This window comes from Eupeodes corollae, chromosome 1, assembly GCF_945859685.1.
Source record: "Eupeodes corollae chromosome 1, idEupCoro1.1, whole genome shotgun sequence".
Taxonomy (NCBI): domain Eukaryota; kingdom Metazoa; phylum Arthropoda; class Insecta; order Diptera; family Syrphidae; genus Eupeodes; species Eupeodes corollae.
This window is the reverse complement of record NC_079147.1, coordinates 190571143-190589761: the sequence shown is the minus strand read 5'-3', so window position 1 is coordinate 190589761 and position 18619 is coordinate 190571143. Positions and strand designations below refer to the sequence as shown.

The 18619-nt window shown below is 35.8% G+C and overlaps 1 protein-coding gene across 2 annotated transcripts in view; it reads right to left on the bottom strand.

Annotated features, from left to right (window-relative positions):
- Nucleotides 1-18619, bottom strand: part of LOC129939081 (proton-coupled zinc antiporter SLC30A2) — a 222710-nt gene that overhangs the window by 153140 nt on the left and 50951 nt on the right. For both annotated transcript variants that reach the window (XM_056046950.1, XM_056046949.1), the window contains exon 2: nt 3973-4127. In XM_056046950.1, the coding sequence (XP_055902925.1) occupies nt 3973-4127 (155 nt within the window). The remainder of the gene's footprint in view (nt 1-3972; nt 4128-18619) is intronic.

Genomic DNA, 18619 nt, shown 5'->3' with positions numbered 1-18619 from the left:
ATGCTTATGAAAGCTATTTTATTGAAAAAGAAAACAACAATTTGAATGTGGATGGAGGAGACATTCAATCACCTTTGTTCTCTCTTGTATAGTTTTTACTTACAAAAAATGTAACTGTTTCTTCTTCGCTCTGGATTTACCAAAACTAATAATTGTTTGGGTCAATTGAGTTAGTGCTGATGATGAGCGCCACTGAAGCGTCCGAAATGCATTCACGTGTAAGTCATTTATAATTAATGTTTAATTTGTTTTTTTTCGTTAATTTGACTAAATCGTTTGTGTGAAACAATAAGGTGTTTATTTGTAATTTTTGTTCGCAAAGTTATATGTTTCCACGAAGTTCGGATATAATGTCGTTTTTGACAAAAATGTTTGACCCTCACATAACTTTGTAAAATTATTAAACACCCTATAATAATGAAGAAAGATACAAAGTATCTTTATATAAACAAAATGTAATGCTCACACATTGATTCATAATTTCATCTCATAGCGAATGATGATATCCGATATTATAAATATCATATCAGCACATTTTGCCTTCAGTAACTTGTGTGTCCAAAGCATCTTAAATAATTCTAAAAGAATTCTTGTGTCAGCAATTTTAAAAGACAAAGGAAAGCAAACGATCTTCAGTCGAAGATAGATTTGCTTAGTAAACATTTTATAAGTATAAAAAGGGTTTCATCGATCAATTCAAGTTGAGTGCACAGTTAGTCATTCTTCCCCCCACCAGTGGTAAGGGATCTGAAGCTTTGATTTAATAAATAATATTAAGTTTAAAATACATGAATGCGTTTTATTTAATTGTTGATTGTGATCTTCTGCGATCACACAAATATATTTTTTTATTCAAATAAAGAATCGGAAACGAAATTGCGTGAGGAAACACTGTTTTCGCTGCAAGATGAATTTAGCCAAGGTGACCCCTCCGGAACCGGTAATTTTAACACTTTCGTAAGGTGGTCCATTTGACATTGTCTATGGCCGTAAGATAGAAAAGAGCAATCCACATTGAAATTGCCTAAACCTGTAGTACGGACTCATTCATTTTCTGTTATAGAAATTTAGTAGTCGAAGAGAGACCGTAAGACATTTTAACCGTTACAAACCTAACGATGAGATTTTCCGTAGATTTTTAATGGGAGTCGAGGACACGATAAATTCCCGCTTGATGCTTTTGAAATATCAAGTGTAAATATTTGTTCCAGTGGACTTATTGCTATCAATGCCATACCGCCGCAGCCCGGTCAAGCTATCGTTCTTAGACTTATTTCTTAAGCTGATAAAATAATCAGTGTTTCAATGACGTTGGAAAGAAGGGACGTAAGCACAATCGGTCGGTAATTAGGGGGTGAGGAAGATTCGCCTTTTTTGGGGATGGGCTGGAGAAATGCTGTTTTCCATTTGCTCGGTAGGAGTCATGAAAAGTAGGACAGATAAAAAATATTACACAGTGGTTTAAATAGCGTTGAACAACACCTCTTCAGAACAATAGGTGATACTATACGGGCCAGCGGATTTGTGTGTGTCAAGGTATTTCAGTACTCTTGCAACTACACGATTGCGAAAGAAGACTTGTCCCATAAAATGGTGTAAGCTCTCAAGAACAACAGGACTCATAACACTCTCCGGTAACGTCGATTCAAAAACAACTGTGGTGCAACCAATTTGGCTTTATTAATCGAGATTAAAAAATAAAGAATTAAATTAAGTGGCTCAGCAGCTCGTTGACAGCTAGGGCCTACTGACTTACAATTCTCAACGATCTTGTGTGCAAGTAATGTTGTCGGGGATGGAGTGGACCTACAATTGTAAGCCGAATCTGAAGGGCTAATTTGAAAAAGCAATTTTCATGACAAGTACTACTTTTGGAGGATTTGTCAATTCCTCGCAAGAGACAATATCCGTGAAAAAAACTTCAGATGGCACAGGCAGGAGTCGAACCCAAGACCTCTGGCAAGACAGTCCAACACACTAACCATCACGCTTCGGGTACTATCAATCAAACTTACAAAGGGTTTAATTTAAGCTGAAGATTTAACGATTTTTGGAATTGCTGATATATTAGGATTATATAATATTGACGAAGCAATTTTAAATTTTTATGAAATCCCTAAAAATTGTTTGGAAAAAATTGAAAAAAAAATGAAAAAAAAAATGCCTGCACTGCGAATCAAAAGAAATAAGGCAGTGCAAACTTCCCTATGTACCCAACTAAAATCTTTTTTTATAAACGCTTTACTGAATTTAAAATATGAATCCTTTAAAAATTGGGAAACTTGTAAGAACAGTTGATGTCTTCCCCGCTGTCACAATTAATTTCATTTCATTTGTTAATAGTCCTGAAGTAGTTGATGAAGTTTAGTCATGTCCCTGTGCAACAGAACATGGTCTTTGATCTTCTGCCGTGTTAAATGATGATTGCGTCCCGTCTAGCATCTAGACATGCTTCAGTTGAACCCCTTAAAACTTTCTTTCAAAACTGGAAGAATTGACAATATATGAAAGAAGTAATTTCTTATGTCAATATTCAAGACAGGTAACAAGACGGACACAGCAACATACGGGCCCAAACTTACTTGTTACCGCCACTGTCAACACCCTGTAACTTATTCTACTACATTTCGTTTCAAACTTTCTTATACCCTTTTTTCTTAATATTTTTTAACTTAATCTTATATATATTATAATATTCATTTTCATTTTACTTCCGATGTCTTGAATTACTTATAATTTAATCTTACAAATTCAATCCAAACTGATTATACTTTGTCTGATTAATAATCTTAAATTTGTGCTTGAATCCTTGGTTTCTAAACCATAAAGTAAGTTTATTATTAAATCATATTATTATTACTTTAAAAGCATAACAATATATTTCAGGAATTTTAATCTTCTTTAAACTAATTTAATTAATAAAGAACCACTTGTTCTAAATTGCATTTGGTTGTCTTTTCTTACAAAGAGATTCAAAATCTTCAAGAGCCAAGCTGATTAACCCAACATTACTTCTTGCATTCTTAAACTTTTTGAAAAAGTTATATGTGAGAATTGTGGATTTTTCAGTAAAAACTTTTTTTGCCAACAGAAACGCGGATTCTTGAAAAAAAAGAATTAATCCTTAAAAATCTCCTCACATTCTCAAACATATTTTTAAACGCTTTACAACAAGGTCATCAAGTTAACTGTGTATACATTGACTTTTCTGATGCTATTGACTAACTTAGCCACGGAATTATTTTATACAAATTGAAGGTCTTGGTTTTCTATCACTTTCTTGGCCTGGATCAAATCTTACCTTAAAAATAGATTTTATGGGGTCAAATTTAGAAATTGTCATTTAGAACCGTTTGTTGCTTTAGTGTTCCCCAAGTAAACGATCTTAACGCTTGCCTATTAACAACGTTAGGTCATATTTACATTCAAGTGAGATTCTCTTTTTTGATGATAAAAATTTTAAAAATAATAGAGCCCGGGCTCTTTGTTTTATGGTTTAAGAAAAATAGCCCTTTCCTCAATCACCCTTTGATATACTTGACGATACCTTTAAAAAAAAGAATCGTAAATCGTTATTTAGTTATTGTATTTCACAGCGAAAGCTCTATAGTTTCTACATTTGAAAGGATTAATGAATTTATTACTGTTAGAACTAATAATTTACGCATCACATTAATTGTATTGTCAATAAAGCAAGTTCTATGCTTGTGGAAATAAGTTTAATGATCCCTATGTTACCCTCTTTTTAAACAGTTACCATGATCGACTTTATCTTGAATAAGCTTCACAAGTATGGACTCAATTTTGCGAAATTCATAAAAATCATAAAATTCATAATTCTATTATTTTGCTTACTAACAACTAACACTTGCACCTATGATAAGCCACTGATTGTAGCCTGACGCTTGCTATAAGCTTACTGCTTTCTGGAAAAATTCTGAAGTTTAAAAAAAATCTTTTAAAAAAACTCACATTCAATATGTTCTTGGCCATGTAGACAATAGATCGTTGTTGGTGTTCCGGGAGTTGCAACGCTACCAGAACTAACACCACTGCAGCAAGTTCCACGATTCGAAGAAGAAATGTTATTATTGCTAGCCGTTCCATAATTTGTGCTTTTAAAATCACTGAAATTACAAAAGAAAACAAGAAAAAACAAATAAATTCAAAATATCAATAACATTTTTTTTTTGTTCTTTAATAAAACATGTATTCGAAATTAATTGCTTGAATATAAATTTATTAACCGCAGGCATATTTACTCGGAAAGGAGACTGTTTATAAAATCCCAGTCTATCTTAAACCAATTATAAAACTTTTTCAATAAAAAGTGAAATTTCCTGTCTTAAGGTAAACAATTTAGTTTTATAGACATAGACAAAGGATAAAGAAAGAAAAGTAAAATATAAGATACAAATAAGTAAACATAAGAAAATAATAGACAAACAAAAACAATTCCCGGGTCAGAAGTCTAAACTGGGTTTGAGGATGCTGTCTTTTTGAAAATGTCAACTTATTCGTTTACATTATTTAAGAATTGGAGTCAATTTTAAAATTTGCAAGGATTAAGATACAAGAAAATAATTAAAATAAAAACAATTATTTAAGATTAAGAGGAGTTATTACATACAAGTCTTATACATATTATTGTGTTCGCAGGATTCAAAAATCTAAAATTGCAATCAAAGCTTAAGAATTATGGAAACATAACTTTTCAAAAGGGTTTTTTTTTCATTTTATATATATAATTAATTAATGGTTTCTAGACCCAAGTCAAAACAAGGGTGCTGGGAGAAGATAAAACGTCGAACAGCTAAAATCACAAGAGATCGCTAATCATTCTTCGACTGAGTAACCTCTCTCGACGGTCTCTGTCGACAACACCATATATTAAGAACCAGTGGCAACATTGCCAAGACACTATAACAGAAGTCGCTATCATGTGCTGGGTTTCAAACAACCACCAACAAGGAAACCCTGGTTTTAAGAAACAGGCACGGAACGTGGCGCTGCATAGAAGGACATAGAAGTGTGCGGTTGAAGATGTTGAGACGTTTAAAAGCAAAAATAAAGTTCGAAAGTTTTATGAACAGGTAAAACGAAATTCACAGGTACATAAACCTCGAACCGATAGCTGCAATGACGAAAGTGGAAACATCATAGTGGAACCGCAGTCAATGCTGAGGAAATGGATTGACCACTTCTGCAGACTTTATAAAGGCGACGACGCGACGAACCGAATCAACATCGACGAAGAAAGGCAACAATACCGTCTTCACGACTAAGATGAAGTAAAGATTGCCATACTCTAGCTCAAGTCTAACAAAGCCGATGGCTTGAATGCCAAGCTCCTTAAAGCAGCTGGAAATAATTTGGTAAGGAGAATGCATCAACTTCTTTGTAAGATATAGTCGGAAAAAAGCACGCCCGATAAATTGTTTGTCCGATTCTGAAAAAAGGAGACCTTCTAAACTATACAGACATCAGTCTACTTAGCATCGCAACAATCCGATAGGTCCTTATCATTGTGGTTTTAGACCAGGAAAGTCCACGGTCGATCAAATATTCACATTACGGCAGATCCTGCAAAAAAATCCAAAAACATCAAAGCGACACCCACCCTCTTTTCATTGATTTCAAAGCCGCATATGACAGCATCTACAGGGACGATCTGTATAGAGCCATGCCTTGTTTCGGCATCCCTACCAAACTCGTAGATAAAGGTTGTTAACAACTTAACAGAAACTTTCGATGGTAAAAAGGCTTTAGAAAAGGTGATTCGCTGTCATTCGATTTTTTTAACATTGTACTTGAAAAAATAGCGAAGAGCTCCTACGTCAACACTAGAGGCACTATCTTTCAACAATCTGACCAATTACTAGCATATGCTGATGACATGGACATAAATGGAAAAACTCAGCGTGATGTCTTAACGGTTAATGAGGACAAAACAAAGTACATACTGTCATTAGGAAAGGACTTACAACACCGATGACGAGGAGTCTCAGTCAAAACGTCACCATCGACAGACGTAACTATGAGGTAGTTAAGGACTCCGTCTACCTAATTTTCGCTATGAACGCAGAAAAAAACACCAGCGGTGAGATCAAACGAAGAATATCTCTTGCTAACCGATGTTTCTTTGGTCTAAGAAAGCAATAAAGTAGAAAAGCCCTCTCTCGAGGGACCAAAGTATCCCTATATAAGGCCTTCATCATCCTCCACCTGCTGTTCTTTGCAGAGCCATGGACTATGACAAACGCGAATGAAAGCTATTTGGGCATTTCGAGAGAAAAGTTCTTCATGTGGTATACGGTCCCGTATGCATAGAAGGGGAGTGGAGGAGACAATGGAACAGCAAGCTGGGACGTAGACTTAGCCAAAAGGGTAAAAGTCCAACGACTTAGATGGCTGGGTCACGTAGAGGGCATGGAAGCCAATACTCCGACCGGAAAGTTTTCGAATTCACATCCACATGACAGCGCAGTAGAGGAAGACCGAGGATCGGGTGGCGGCTACAAGTGAAAAGTGATCTCATCTAACTTGGAGCGCGAAACTGAAGACATCTAGCTAGGGACCGAGCTAGATGGAGAAGTTTTTTTGGTGAGGCCCTAGTTCACACAGGACTGTAGTGCCTTACCTTACCTCAACTTAAATAACTAAGATACAGTTTTAATCAAGCCATACAGTATTGCGTTCACACTCATACTGAAATTGTAATATTTGCAATGTATTTATTCTTTCCGTGTATAGAATCTATAAAACGAAGACGTAAGTGGCAATGTATTGGACATACGCTTCGAACGACTGCATTGCAGGCCAAGCAATCCAGTGGTATCCGCTAACACAAGAAGAAAGAAGAGCTGGACGACCGAGAAGCACATAGCGCAAGATAGTCAAGGCGGAATCAGCGTCACTAGGCTAGAGTTGGAGGGAGCTGAAACACATCTCCGGAAACCGTACACGATTTGCGTAGGCGTAGTAGAGACCCTTAAGGGGTTCCCAATGGACTTAATAGTATGTTTAGATAAAATCAACCTAATCTAATCCAATCTTATTCTTTAATGCATTCAAATATTCTTGCGGACCTCGAAATATTAGAGGTGACAAATATTTGGTGGTAATGGTCCCTTAGACTAACTGACAAAAAAAGTTATCAGAAGGACACCTATACCTCCGTACACATGCAAGCTTAGATATCTCTCCAACAACCTTTGATTAAGAGATCTTGAAGCGCCAAGAACAGACCCATTACAATAAAGTCCTATGGGAAGTTAACAAATTTTGTATAAATCAAAAAAAAAAATTCAAACAAATATTTTTAAACTCGATATTCGGAAAATTTGGTAAAATTTTGTAAACATTTTTTAGAAAACATCTTAATCTTCAATTTTCGATTAAATGTCTTTGAAACAAAATATTATTGATCACAAAAAATATCATTTAAACATTTTTGAGAGTACCAATTAAAATTTATCAGTCTTGTGTCATCAGCAAGCATTAACGAATAGCAAACTATAAGTTAGTTAATTAGTTCAAAACCTTAAGAATTATAAAAATTATCATAGCTATTTATTTAATCACTCTTTAGATAAAAATCCTTTTTACGAATGAACAAATACTCAAACTACTAAAAATAGTAATGTAAATCATTGCAAATTATGGAACTTGCCTTAGAAATTTCATTTTCCAAAATGCATATAAAAAGTCGTGTTGATTATTTTTAACGAAATTAACTTTCGTCAACTCAGAAGATTAATCAAGAAATTAAATAGATTTCCAATTAACTTTAAAAAAATATTTATATGTATTTTGAAAGAGTTTATTTATTTTTATTAAACTCATAGTTCAGATAATAAATTCATCACAAAAATAGGTAAGTAAAAGAAATCTAGAATTTAAAAGAAAAAATATTACGAATATTTATTAAAACTTGTACAATTTACCAAGTGAACTCAAAATGCAATAGAAATAGCTTCATTTTCTTCCTTCTGTCTTCTATAATAAAGTTCTATTTATGTTTATTTTATTTCATTTTATTTTAGTTTCCATTTCCATTCCAAAATAAAAAGAAAAAGAATGAAAAAATACGAAAAGACGATAAATGCAGTTTGCAGTCTGGGACAGTAGGTCGTTTGTCTGAGCAATATATATTCTAAGTCTTACACACATACAGTTTTTGACACATAATTAAGCCACAAGATGAACAAAGACATTTTTTTAACAATATTTTCAAACTATCTGATTATTTATTTGTAGTACCCGTGGCATGATGGTTAGTGCGTTGGACTGTCATGCAAGGGGTCTTGGGTTCAATCCCTGCCTGTGTCACCTTAATTTTAAAAAAAAAAATAATTTTCGCGGGTACTGCCTCTTGCGAGGAATTGACAAATCCTTCAAGAGTAATTCTTGTCATGAAAAAGTGCTTTCTCAAACTAGCCGTTCGGATTCGGCATAAAAATTGTAGGTCCCCTCCATTCCTGACCACATTACTCGCACACAGGAATGGTTGAGAGTTGTAAGTCACTAGGCCCTGGTTCACAAAGGACTGTTGCGCCACCCCATTTGATTTTTTTTTGATCCGATTATTTATTTGAAGTGTAGTTTTACAAAAAAAAAGTAATACTTTACTTCAATGGGCTAAACTTCATGGAACACAATAATTGTCTGGAAATGCTATAAAAAAAAAACTCAAAAACTTTGTCAAAGTAACTACAATCTAAGATTTGTTCCCAAAATTAAAAAAAAAAAAGAAACTTGGTAAAGTAAAAAACTTGTCGAAGCCATCGTTCTACGCTAAGACATCTTTAGAGAAGCTTTTGTTTTTGGACAATGATCGTTTCGATTTCAAAGTGTTTAGAAGTTATGATAAGTCCCCTTTTCTGACAATCAATTTTATCAAATAAGTTGTCAAAAGAAAGAAAATTGTAAATAGATTTCGTGAACTGTATTTTTATTGAATATACTTTAAGAATTATTGAAAACTTTAACATTTTCCTACAATGTAAATTTAAAATACTGGGAAAATAATATATCAATATAAATGGTTTGTATATTTGAACAAATGAATCGAATGCACAAACCATTTTCTTACGATAAGTTAGTATCCCCGTATTTCATAATTTTTGGGATGAGTTCTTTCTTACGTTACAAGTGGTATTAAGATGAGCTAGACCAGGGGATGAAAGCGTACGGAATGTTTTGTCTAGTGGGCTGTGTCGTCAAAGCAGCAAACAAACTTATCCGAAGAAAAATGTAACACAGGTAATCAATATTATTGCAGATTAACGGTTTGTATCTTTTCATTTCCTGTTAGTGTTTAAGGTTAATTCAAATGATTATTGAATGTTTTATTAGCGTGGATGAAGAATTAATTTTTTGGGATATTTAAACTAGAATTAAGCAATGCGTATTTTTTATATCTAAGGAACCATGATAACTTATAACGTTTCTGTTGATGATTTAGGATAAATTTCAGGTAGGTGGAAATAACTTTATAAAAGGCAAGACAAATTGAGACTTAATTGGGGATGGGCTGGACAAAAAGCTTGAATAATTTCACTTGGAAGCAAAATTTGGTTGCAGGAGTTTCCGTACCAGTACCCTAGTTTCAACTAGATAACGATCCGAAGCAGTACTCTCGGATTGTCAAACATTGGTTCGAATTCGATTCAATTAAAATCCAAATGTGGTTTGCCCAAATTCTTGATATAAGCCCTATGGACAATTTAAGAAAGTTTTTTCAAAGAGTAGTTGTGCTGCTACAAATTGGTCTTAGGTTAGGTTAGGTTGGAGTGGCTGTCTATGAGGCAAATTGTAGAGCTTATACTTTGTCTGCTAAGTGATATCAAGCCTTTTGACCGTTTTAAGTCAATACTTGGCCATATTTGCTTGGTTGCTAGGCAGGTGGTACTCTGTGACCATCTAGCATTTGTTGTTTCTAGAGCATATTGCTTGAGAAGATATTTGCATGTAGTCAGTGGTGTTCCTTTGTTATGTTTTTATCTAACATTAGGCAGAAGTGTTCCGTTTTTGGCGAGCTCTCGGCTTTTCAATTTCCCGGAATGTCTCTGTGGCCCGGCACCCAAATGAGGTGAATGTTAAACTGTTCCGTCATCTCATTCTTTTTTTTTTTACACTTCAGAATTTCAGAAAGTAGTAAGCTTATAGCAAGCGTCAAACTACGATCAGAGGCTCATCATAAGTGCATGTGTTAGTTGTTAGTAAAAAATAATACAAATATAGCCTAACACACGCACAAAATACAAAACAAAATTAGCATTTAACTATTACAGAACAAAAAATTACGATAGTGAAGCACTGGTTCTAAACAATGATTTTAATCCCACCTTATTTAAATTTAAATCTATCGATGAACAGTTTAAGTTATATAAAATGCTCATTCGACTTAAAGCTTCATTCTTGCCATAGTTAGTTCTATGGAAGTCAATATGTATAAAATCAAACGTGCGCAGGTGATGAGTTCCGCCCCGGTAATTCAAATGTACACAAGATAGCAAATAAGGTGCATCAATTTCACCATTAATGAGTTGATGAAAAAATACTAAGTCATTATTAACACGCCTTTGATGGAGAGATTGCATTTGAAGAAGTAGAATACGATGTTCATAGGGAGGCAGATCATAGGGATCTTCCCAAGGAAGACCTTTTAGAGCAAAGCGAATGAAATTATGTTGAATTGATTCAATACGTTTTCTATGAATTTCGTAATAGGGAGTCCATACCTGCGAAGCATATTCAAGATGAGGACGAACATGGCAATTATACAAAGAAAGGGTAACATAGGGATCATTGAACTCCTTTGCCCAGCGTTTTATAAAACCAAGCATAGAACTTGCTTTATTAACAATAACATTAATGTGATGTGTAAACTCTAAGTTGGAACAGAAATGTACACCTAAGTCTTTAAATGTGGAGACACGACAGAGTTTTTGCTGTGATATACAGTAGTCAAATACGTTACTGATTAGTTTTTTAGTGAAAGTTATAGTCTGGCATTTTAAAGGGTTGAGTAAAAGGCTATTTTTCCCACACCAAAATGTGAAACTATCAATGTCGGCTTGTAAAAGAATACGATCATGGTTTGACTTTATTATTTTGAAAATCTTCATATCGTCAGCAAAAATAAGAAGTTCACTTGAGCGTAGACATGACGATACATCGTTAATAGACAGGATGAACAGAAAAGGGCCAAGATGGCTTCCCTGGGGAACACCAGATTGAGCAACGAAAGGTTCAGAATGACAATTTCTAAATTTTACCTCGTAGGATCTGTTTTCAAGGTATGACTTAATCCAAGCTAAGAAAAATGGTGGAAAACCAAGAGCCTTAAGTTTAAATAAAATAATTTCGTGGCTTAGTTGGTCAAAAGCTTTAGAAAAGTCGGTGTATACACAATCAACTTCATAACCTTGTTCTAAAGCGTTTGAACATATGTTTGAGAATGTGAGGAGATTAGTAACGGTTGATCTTTTTTTCACAAAACCATGTTGCTGTTCGCAAATGATATTTTTACTAAAATATGCTATGCTTTCACAAACAACTTGTTCAAATACTTTAGGAATGCAAGAAAGCTTTGCAATGGGCCTGTAGTTGCTTATATCCGACTTGTTACCTTTCTTGAAAATTGGTGTAAGAAATGACTTCTTCCATATACTGGGAAATTTGCCTGTTTTTAGGGAAAGTTGGAATAAAAACGTAAGGGGTTCAACTAAAACATTACTACACTTTTTTAGTACTATCGGGGGAATACCAACAGGACCGGCTGAGCAGTCATCATTCAACGTAGATAAAAGATCAAGGACCGTACTCTGTAGCACAGGTATGTGGCTACAGCTAGTTTGCGAAAAAGTGTGATTATTATGAAAATATACTTCATCAACTTCTTGAGGGCTATTAACAAATGACTCACGGAAATTCGTCGCGAAAGCGTTACAGATGTCAAAAGTTTTATCTAACGAAAGGTTCTTGTAATTGAAGATAACTGGAAAGCCATCTGATTTTTTCTTTGAGTTTACAAAATTCCAAAATTTTTTAGGATTCTCTTTCAAAGAGGTGCCCATATCAGTAACATAACAAGCATATAAATAATTAGAAAGAGATTTAAATTGGTTAAAGAGTTCAACATAAAAAGAGAAGTTGACTGGAGACAGAGTTTTGAGATACGATTTCCATGCCTTATTTCTTTTGTTACGCAGTAAACGCAATTCTTTCGTGTACCAAGGATGGCTAAAGTTTGTATTTCTTGATTTCTTTATCGGTACATTTTTTCCAAAACAACAATTAAGGATCCTATAAAAAGTTGAAACTGCTTCGTCAATGTTAGAAAATGATAGTGTATCAGCAATTCCAGAACTGGTTAAATCTTCAGACAACTGCTGGAAATTGGCTCTTCTGAAATCAAAATTATATAAGCAATCAAAAGAATTACTGTGTTTAGTAAGGTGATTACTTAAATCAAAAAAAATGTCCAAAGGGGGGTGATATTTGTCAATATTAGTAATTCCTGATCTAGACTCTAGAACAAGAGTACTAATAGCGTCAGAAGAAAAGACTAAATCGAGAATTCGATTTTTTGAGTTTTTAATACAGCTTGTTTGCTGTAAGTCAGTAAGAAGGACTTTATCGAGAAGAGATAGTCCCATTTGTGAAGAAGAAGGAGAGGCTTCAAGGCAGGATTCGTCTTCGGATGGAATCCAGTCAATGTGTGGTAAATTAAAATCACCTAAAAGTAAGATATTGGTGTCAGAGCTGGACAAATTTATAAGATAGTCTAATGCCAAGGAGAGATCGTTATAAACAGACTCCAAACTTTTTGGAGGAATGTAAACGTTTAAAATGAAAAAAGTCTTAGTCTGTACCATTATCTTTACACATACCAGTTCAATTGATAATACAAATGGAAAAGATACAGAAGAAGAGAAATATGTATTTTTTACCGCTATGAGAACACCTCCACCTAAATCCTTTGCATTACCAACATGACGATCTTTTCTGTAAACTTCGAACTCTTGACTAAAAAGTTCAGTGTCGGAAAAGCTTGAATTAAGCCACGTTTCTGTCAAAACGAATACGTCGTGTGGAAATGATTGGGAGTTAAGAAAAATGTCAGTAGTCTTGCTACAGAGATGATTGACAATCGTGGACTGTTTGAGAGTTTGTGGAGACAGGCGCGAGAGATTTAGGAGCAGCTTGGCTGTTTGAGAAGATTCGTATATCCTTATAAGATATAACGTTTTCTTTGAGCCAGGATAGTGCTTCTTTTGTCGCCATTACTTCTGCCTGGAATACACTGCATTGATTGGGAAGTCTATAGGATAGACTGAGATTCAGTTGTTCCGAAAAGATACCACTTCCAGCTCCATGATCGGTCTTTGAACGGTCTGTATAGAAGTGTACCCTATCGTCTTCCAAGGGTCTTTCTTCTTCCCAGGAGGATCTTGAAGGGATGGACACATGGAAGCTTTTACCGAATACCATTTTTGGGGTGGTATAGTCTAAGCGATCTGGGATAGATCTGAAACTGTCTAGAATAGTAGTATGTCCAGTATTGTTACTGGTCCATTGAGAGGTATCTTTGAGCCTTACATATGAGTTGGCGGCCACCATTTTGGAGAAGATGTCAAGAGGTGTTAGGTTTAAAAGCACTTCCAGTGCTGCGGTTGGTATTAACCGAAGTGCTCCTGTGATGCACATACCTGCTGACTGCTGGACTTTGATGAGCTTATTTAGATTTACCATCTTGTCCAGTGCGGTCTACCATATGACAGCACCATAAATGAGTATCGGTCTGATTACCGAAGTGTATAGCCAATGGGTTATTTTTCGGGAGAAGCCCCATTTTGATCCTATGGCCTTTTTACAAGTAAAAAGCGCTACAGTAGCCTTTTTTTACTCTTTCATCAATATTTGCCTTCCAATTTAGTTTTGTTGTCTAAAATGAGGCCTAAATATTTATCTTCGTCGGAAAAGCTTAATGTTATTCCTCTAATCTTGGGTGGGCTAATCTGGCTAATCTGAGGAATTTTATATCTTCTCGAAAAGAGTATTAATTCTGTTTTGTGTGGGTTGACGTCCAATTCACATTGCTTAGCCCATTTAGTTAGCCTGTTTAGGGCATTTGTAGGAGTTCCGAGAGAACTTGGTGGTGCTTCCCAGATACGGATATCGCAACGTCGTCGTCAGCATAGGCAATCACCTTAAAACCCTCTGCTTCCAATGATGTAAGTAGGTCGTTTACTACCATGTTCCATAAAAGAGGCGATAGGACCCCACCTTGGGGAGTGCCTCGATTCACCGATCTGGTGGTAGTAAAACTTCTCATGTTAGAAATTATTGTTCTGCTTTTGAGCATGAGACTTATAAGATCTATGAGTGATTTCTCTAATTTCAGCTTATCCATTGCTTTTGTGATCGGCTGGTAACTGACGTTGTTGAAAGCTTCTTCAATATCTAGGAACGCTACTAAGTTAAATTTTTTGTATTCGAGGGAATGTTCAATGATACGTACCAGCGAGTGAAATGCTGATTCTACTGATTTTCCCTTAGAGTAAGCAAATTGGTTTTACTCTTGGAAAAAATAATTTGGCTAATCGATACAGTGGCGAAAATATGTGCAGAAGTTATGCGACAAAAAAATATTTCCAACGAAAAACCAGCTGCATAAATTGTAAAACGTGATTTAAAGCATTTAGAGACTTGGTGCCATTGTATCAACGAAAAAAGGATTGTGAAAAGCTAAGAGTACTATCGTCAGCGAAACAATGTACTGGATGAGCGTTTGCTGAAAGGAGTTCATTAGAGCTAGAGTAGAATCTTATGGCACACCAGTATTTATTTTGTGGTTTTCAGACCTATACCCATCCAAAACTATTTGAATTGAACAATCCGGAATGTAATTACTCAATACTCATCCAATGAAGGAGGGATTCATGAAAACCCAAAGAGGTCCTGATGTAAAATTCTATCAAATTCTTGTGCAATATAAAGTGTAATAATCTTACTTCCTCCAAAGCGATGTACAGATTTACTCCACTTATCGTTGAGATGATCATTAAGAGGCTTTCGGTCTTCGTGATATTTCTTGAACTGATAATTAATCAATATTTCCATGGCTTTGGAAGGAAGGGACGTAAGTGCAATCGTTCAGTAACTAGAGGGTGAAGAAGATTCGCCTTTTATGGGGATGGGCTGCACAAATGCTGTTTTTCACCAGCTCGGATCGAGTTTAAAGGAATAAGACAGATGAAAAAGCTTACGAAGTAGTTTTGCCAGCGTTGAAGAACATTAGCGGAGAGATCAGCCGTACCAACGCATTTATGTGAGTTAAGATCTCTAAGGACTGTCACTGACCAAAGTACAAGTGCGAATAAAGATTGGTCCCATGGAATAACTAACAGGCTCAAGTACAGGCTAAATCATAAAACTCACTGGCAGCGATAAATTGGCTGCGAACTATCTAGCAAAGAGATTTGCTTTCTCTAAAAGGCTAACAAATGGGTTGTCATTGACAACGAGCTTATTAACCGAGGAAGACCGAGTAATTGACAACGAGCTTATTAACCGAGAAAGATGAAAAATTGCTCATGTTTTTTACGAAGGACCAACTAATTTGTACTAATTTTGGGACATTGCAGTATTTTTTGCCGTCGGGCGTTGCAGGCCTTCCTAACTTGCTTAAAGCTTTTCCCACTTTCAAAAGTGGCCTTCATAACAATGGAAACTTTTGTACAGCCCGCATCGAACCATGCGTTTTCCGTAGGTCTAATTGAATGTTAGAAGAATGGTGTACGTTGTGTATATTAAAATCGCCTGTAACTACTATTTCAGTGCGAGCAGAGGACAACAAAACAATTCTTTGGATGGAATCAGACAAATAATCAAATTCACGGGAGCTTCTTACTCTGTCTAGATAAGGGCTTCAATAAAGAAAGCAATAGAGAATGATATACTTATTAGAGGTAAATGAAGGAAATAGTAGCTGCAAAGTTTATATTGTGGCAAGATCTGATAAGCAACATCGTTCCTAATGTATTTGGCGAGGATATGATGGCAAAGGCACCAAGCCATACCCATGAATACAAAATTCAGCAGAATCGGAATTCTCACCTACTTGGGCTTCATGTATTTAACTACAAGAACTGACTGTTAAACGTGCTTTATGGATCTATAGATGGGTGGAAAAATAAGTCCGTACTTCTTTAAAAATTATGTTGTCAGTGATTACTGACTTTTTTATTGATTAGTATAAAGATACGTTACATAACCTCATATTTTTATGTTACGGATCCGTGAATTAGCCTTCAAGATCGTGAAACTTAACGTCGTTTGACTATTATCTGTATGGGGATGTATAAAGTCGATAGTCTATATCGACAAGCCTAAACCGATTAACCGGAGGACAATATTTGCGATGTACGGCCTTAAATGTTGGAAAAACTCATCGAACCAATACTTAATTTTTAAAAAAAGTAAAAACGGTTACTCCAAAGCTGCGCTGCATAAAAGATCGAGAGCTGCTCATGAGCTCTATCAGCAGAAGAGGCGAGAGGAACACCGGCTTCTCAGAAGGATAAAGAGAGGGCAAGAAAAGCGTGAGATCGAAGAGAGAGAGGTTTAAAAGAAGAAGTGAAGTTCGGAAGATTTATGAACAGGTAAAACGAAATTCACAAGTACATTAACCTAAAACCGAAGGCTGCAAAGACGAAAGTAGGAGCATCATAGTGGATCTGCAGTCAATGCTGAGGATATGAAAGGACCACTTCTGCAGACTATATAATGGCGACGACGAACCGAATTCCGCTCACAGCCAGGATGATCCATTCAACATAGACGACGAAAGCCAACAATCCCCTTCCCTCGATTTAGACAAAGTAAAGTTTGCCATATCTAAGCTGAAGTCTAATAAAGCCGCAGGAGCAGATGGCTTGAATACCTACCTGTTCAAAGCAGCTGGAGATAATTTGGTAAGAAGCATGCTAATCTTTAAGATATGGTAGGAAGAAAGCATGCCCGATGAATGGAACCTCAGTATTGTTTACCCGATCCTGAAAAAAGGAGACCCTCTAGACTGCACCAACTATAGAGGAATCAGTCTTCTTAACATCGCCTACAATATCTTCTCTGCCGTAATATGTGAACGTCCATCGTCAACAACCTGACAGGTCCTTATTAGTGTGGTTTTAGATCAGGAAAGTCCAAAGTCGATCAAATATTCATATTACGGCAGATCCTGCAAAACAACCCAAGAACAACAAATTGACACCCACCATCTTTTCATCGATTTCAAGGCCACGTATGACAGTATCTAAAGGGAAGAGCTGTAAAGATCAATTTTAGTGTAAGCATTCCTGGCAAACTCGTCAGTTTGTGTAGAATGACCATGGAGAATTCACGCTGATCCATAAATGTTGGAAACAACTTAACAGAACATTTCGATGTCAAAAAGGTTTAAGGCGCTGTCATGCGATTTTTTTAACATCTTGCTTGAAAGAAATTACTAGCATATGCTGATGACATTGACATAATCGGAAGAACTCAGCGTGATGTCAATGGAGCTTTTGTGAGTATTGAGGCAGAGGCGGCAAAAATGGGCTTAACCGTTAATGAGGGCAAAACAAAGTACATGCTGTCGTCAAGAAAGGACCTACAACAACGACGTCTTGGTCAAACCGTCACTTCGACAGACGTAACTTCGAGGTCGTCAAGAACTAGGTCTACCTTGGCTCCGCTATAAACGCAGAAAAGAACACCAGCGCTGAGATCAAACGAAGAATATATCTTGCTAACTGCTGTTTCGTTGGGATAAGGAAACAATTAAGTAGCAAGGCTCTCTCTCGAGCCACCAAAGTGTTTCTATATAAGGCCCTCATCATCCCCGACCTGCTATACCGTGCAGAGCCATAGACTATGACAAAAAGCGGATGAAAGCCCCTAGGGTCGTTTCGCGAAAAAAGTTATTCGTGTGATCTACGGTCCCGTATGCATCGAATGGGAGTGGAGGAGAAGATGGAATGAAGGGTAAAAGTTCAACGACTAAGATGGCTAGCGCCACCTTAAGAAAGTAAGTAAGATTACTTTAATTTCATTGGCTTAATATATATGACCACAACTGTATGCAAACTAAACAATCCAAGGTGCAACATATCCTTATACACATTTTGTCGGTGGTGTGTGTACATCTTTTAAAATACTTCGACAACGAATAAATGAAGAAAAAAATATCACCTCTTGCTTCCGTTTACGTTCGCAGTTAAAATGAAATTCACATTTTTATACGCTTCGCATAATAAAAAAGGATATTTCTCCTTTCGCTGCCATACGTACGAGTACACACACATATCGTTGCTCGACCTTTTCTTCGTTTACTTCCTTTCTTTTTCTCTTGCAGTAAGTTTTTTCTCTGTTTCTTTTATTTATTTTCAAAATTAGATTCGAAATAAAGTCTGTTAGAATGGGATTCGTTTTCAGATCCTCAAGAAAGACGAAAACGAAGATGACGACGAAGCAATGTTCTATATGGAATCAAAGTCATATAATGTTCCTATATGCAAGTTTTGAGAGTTCTAAAGTGCGAAAACGAAAACGAAAAATAAGAAAA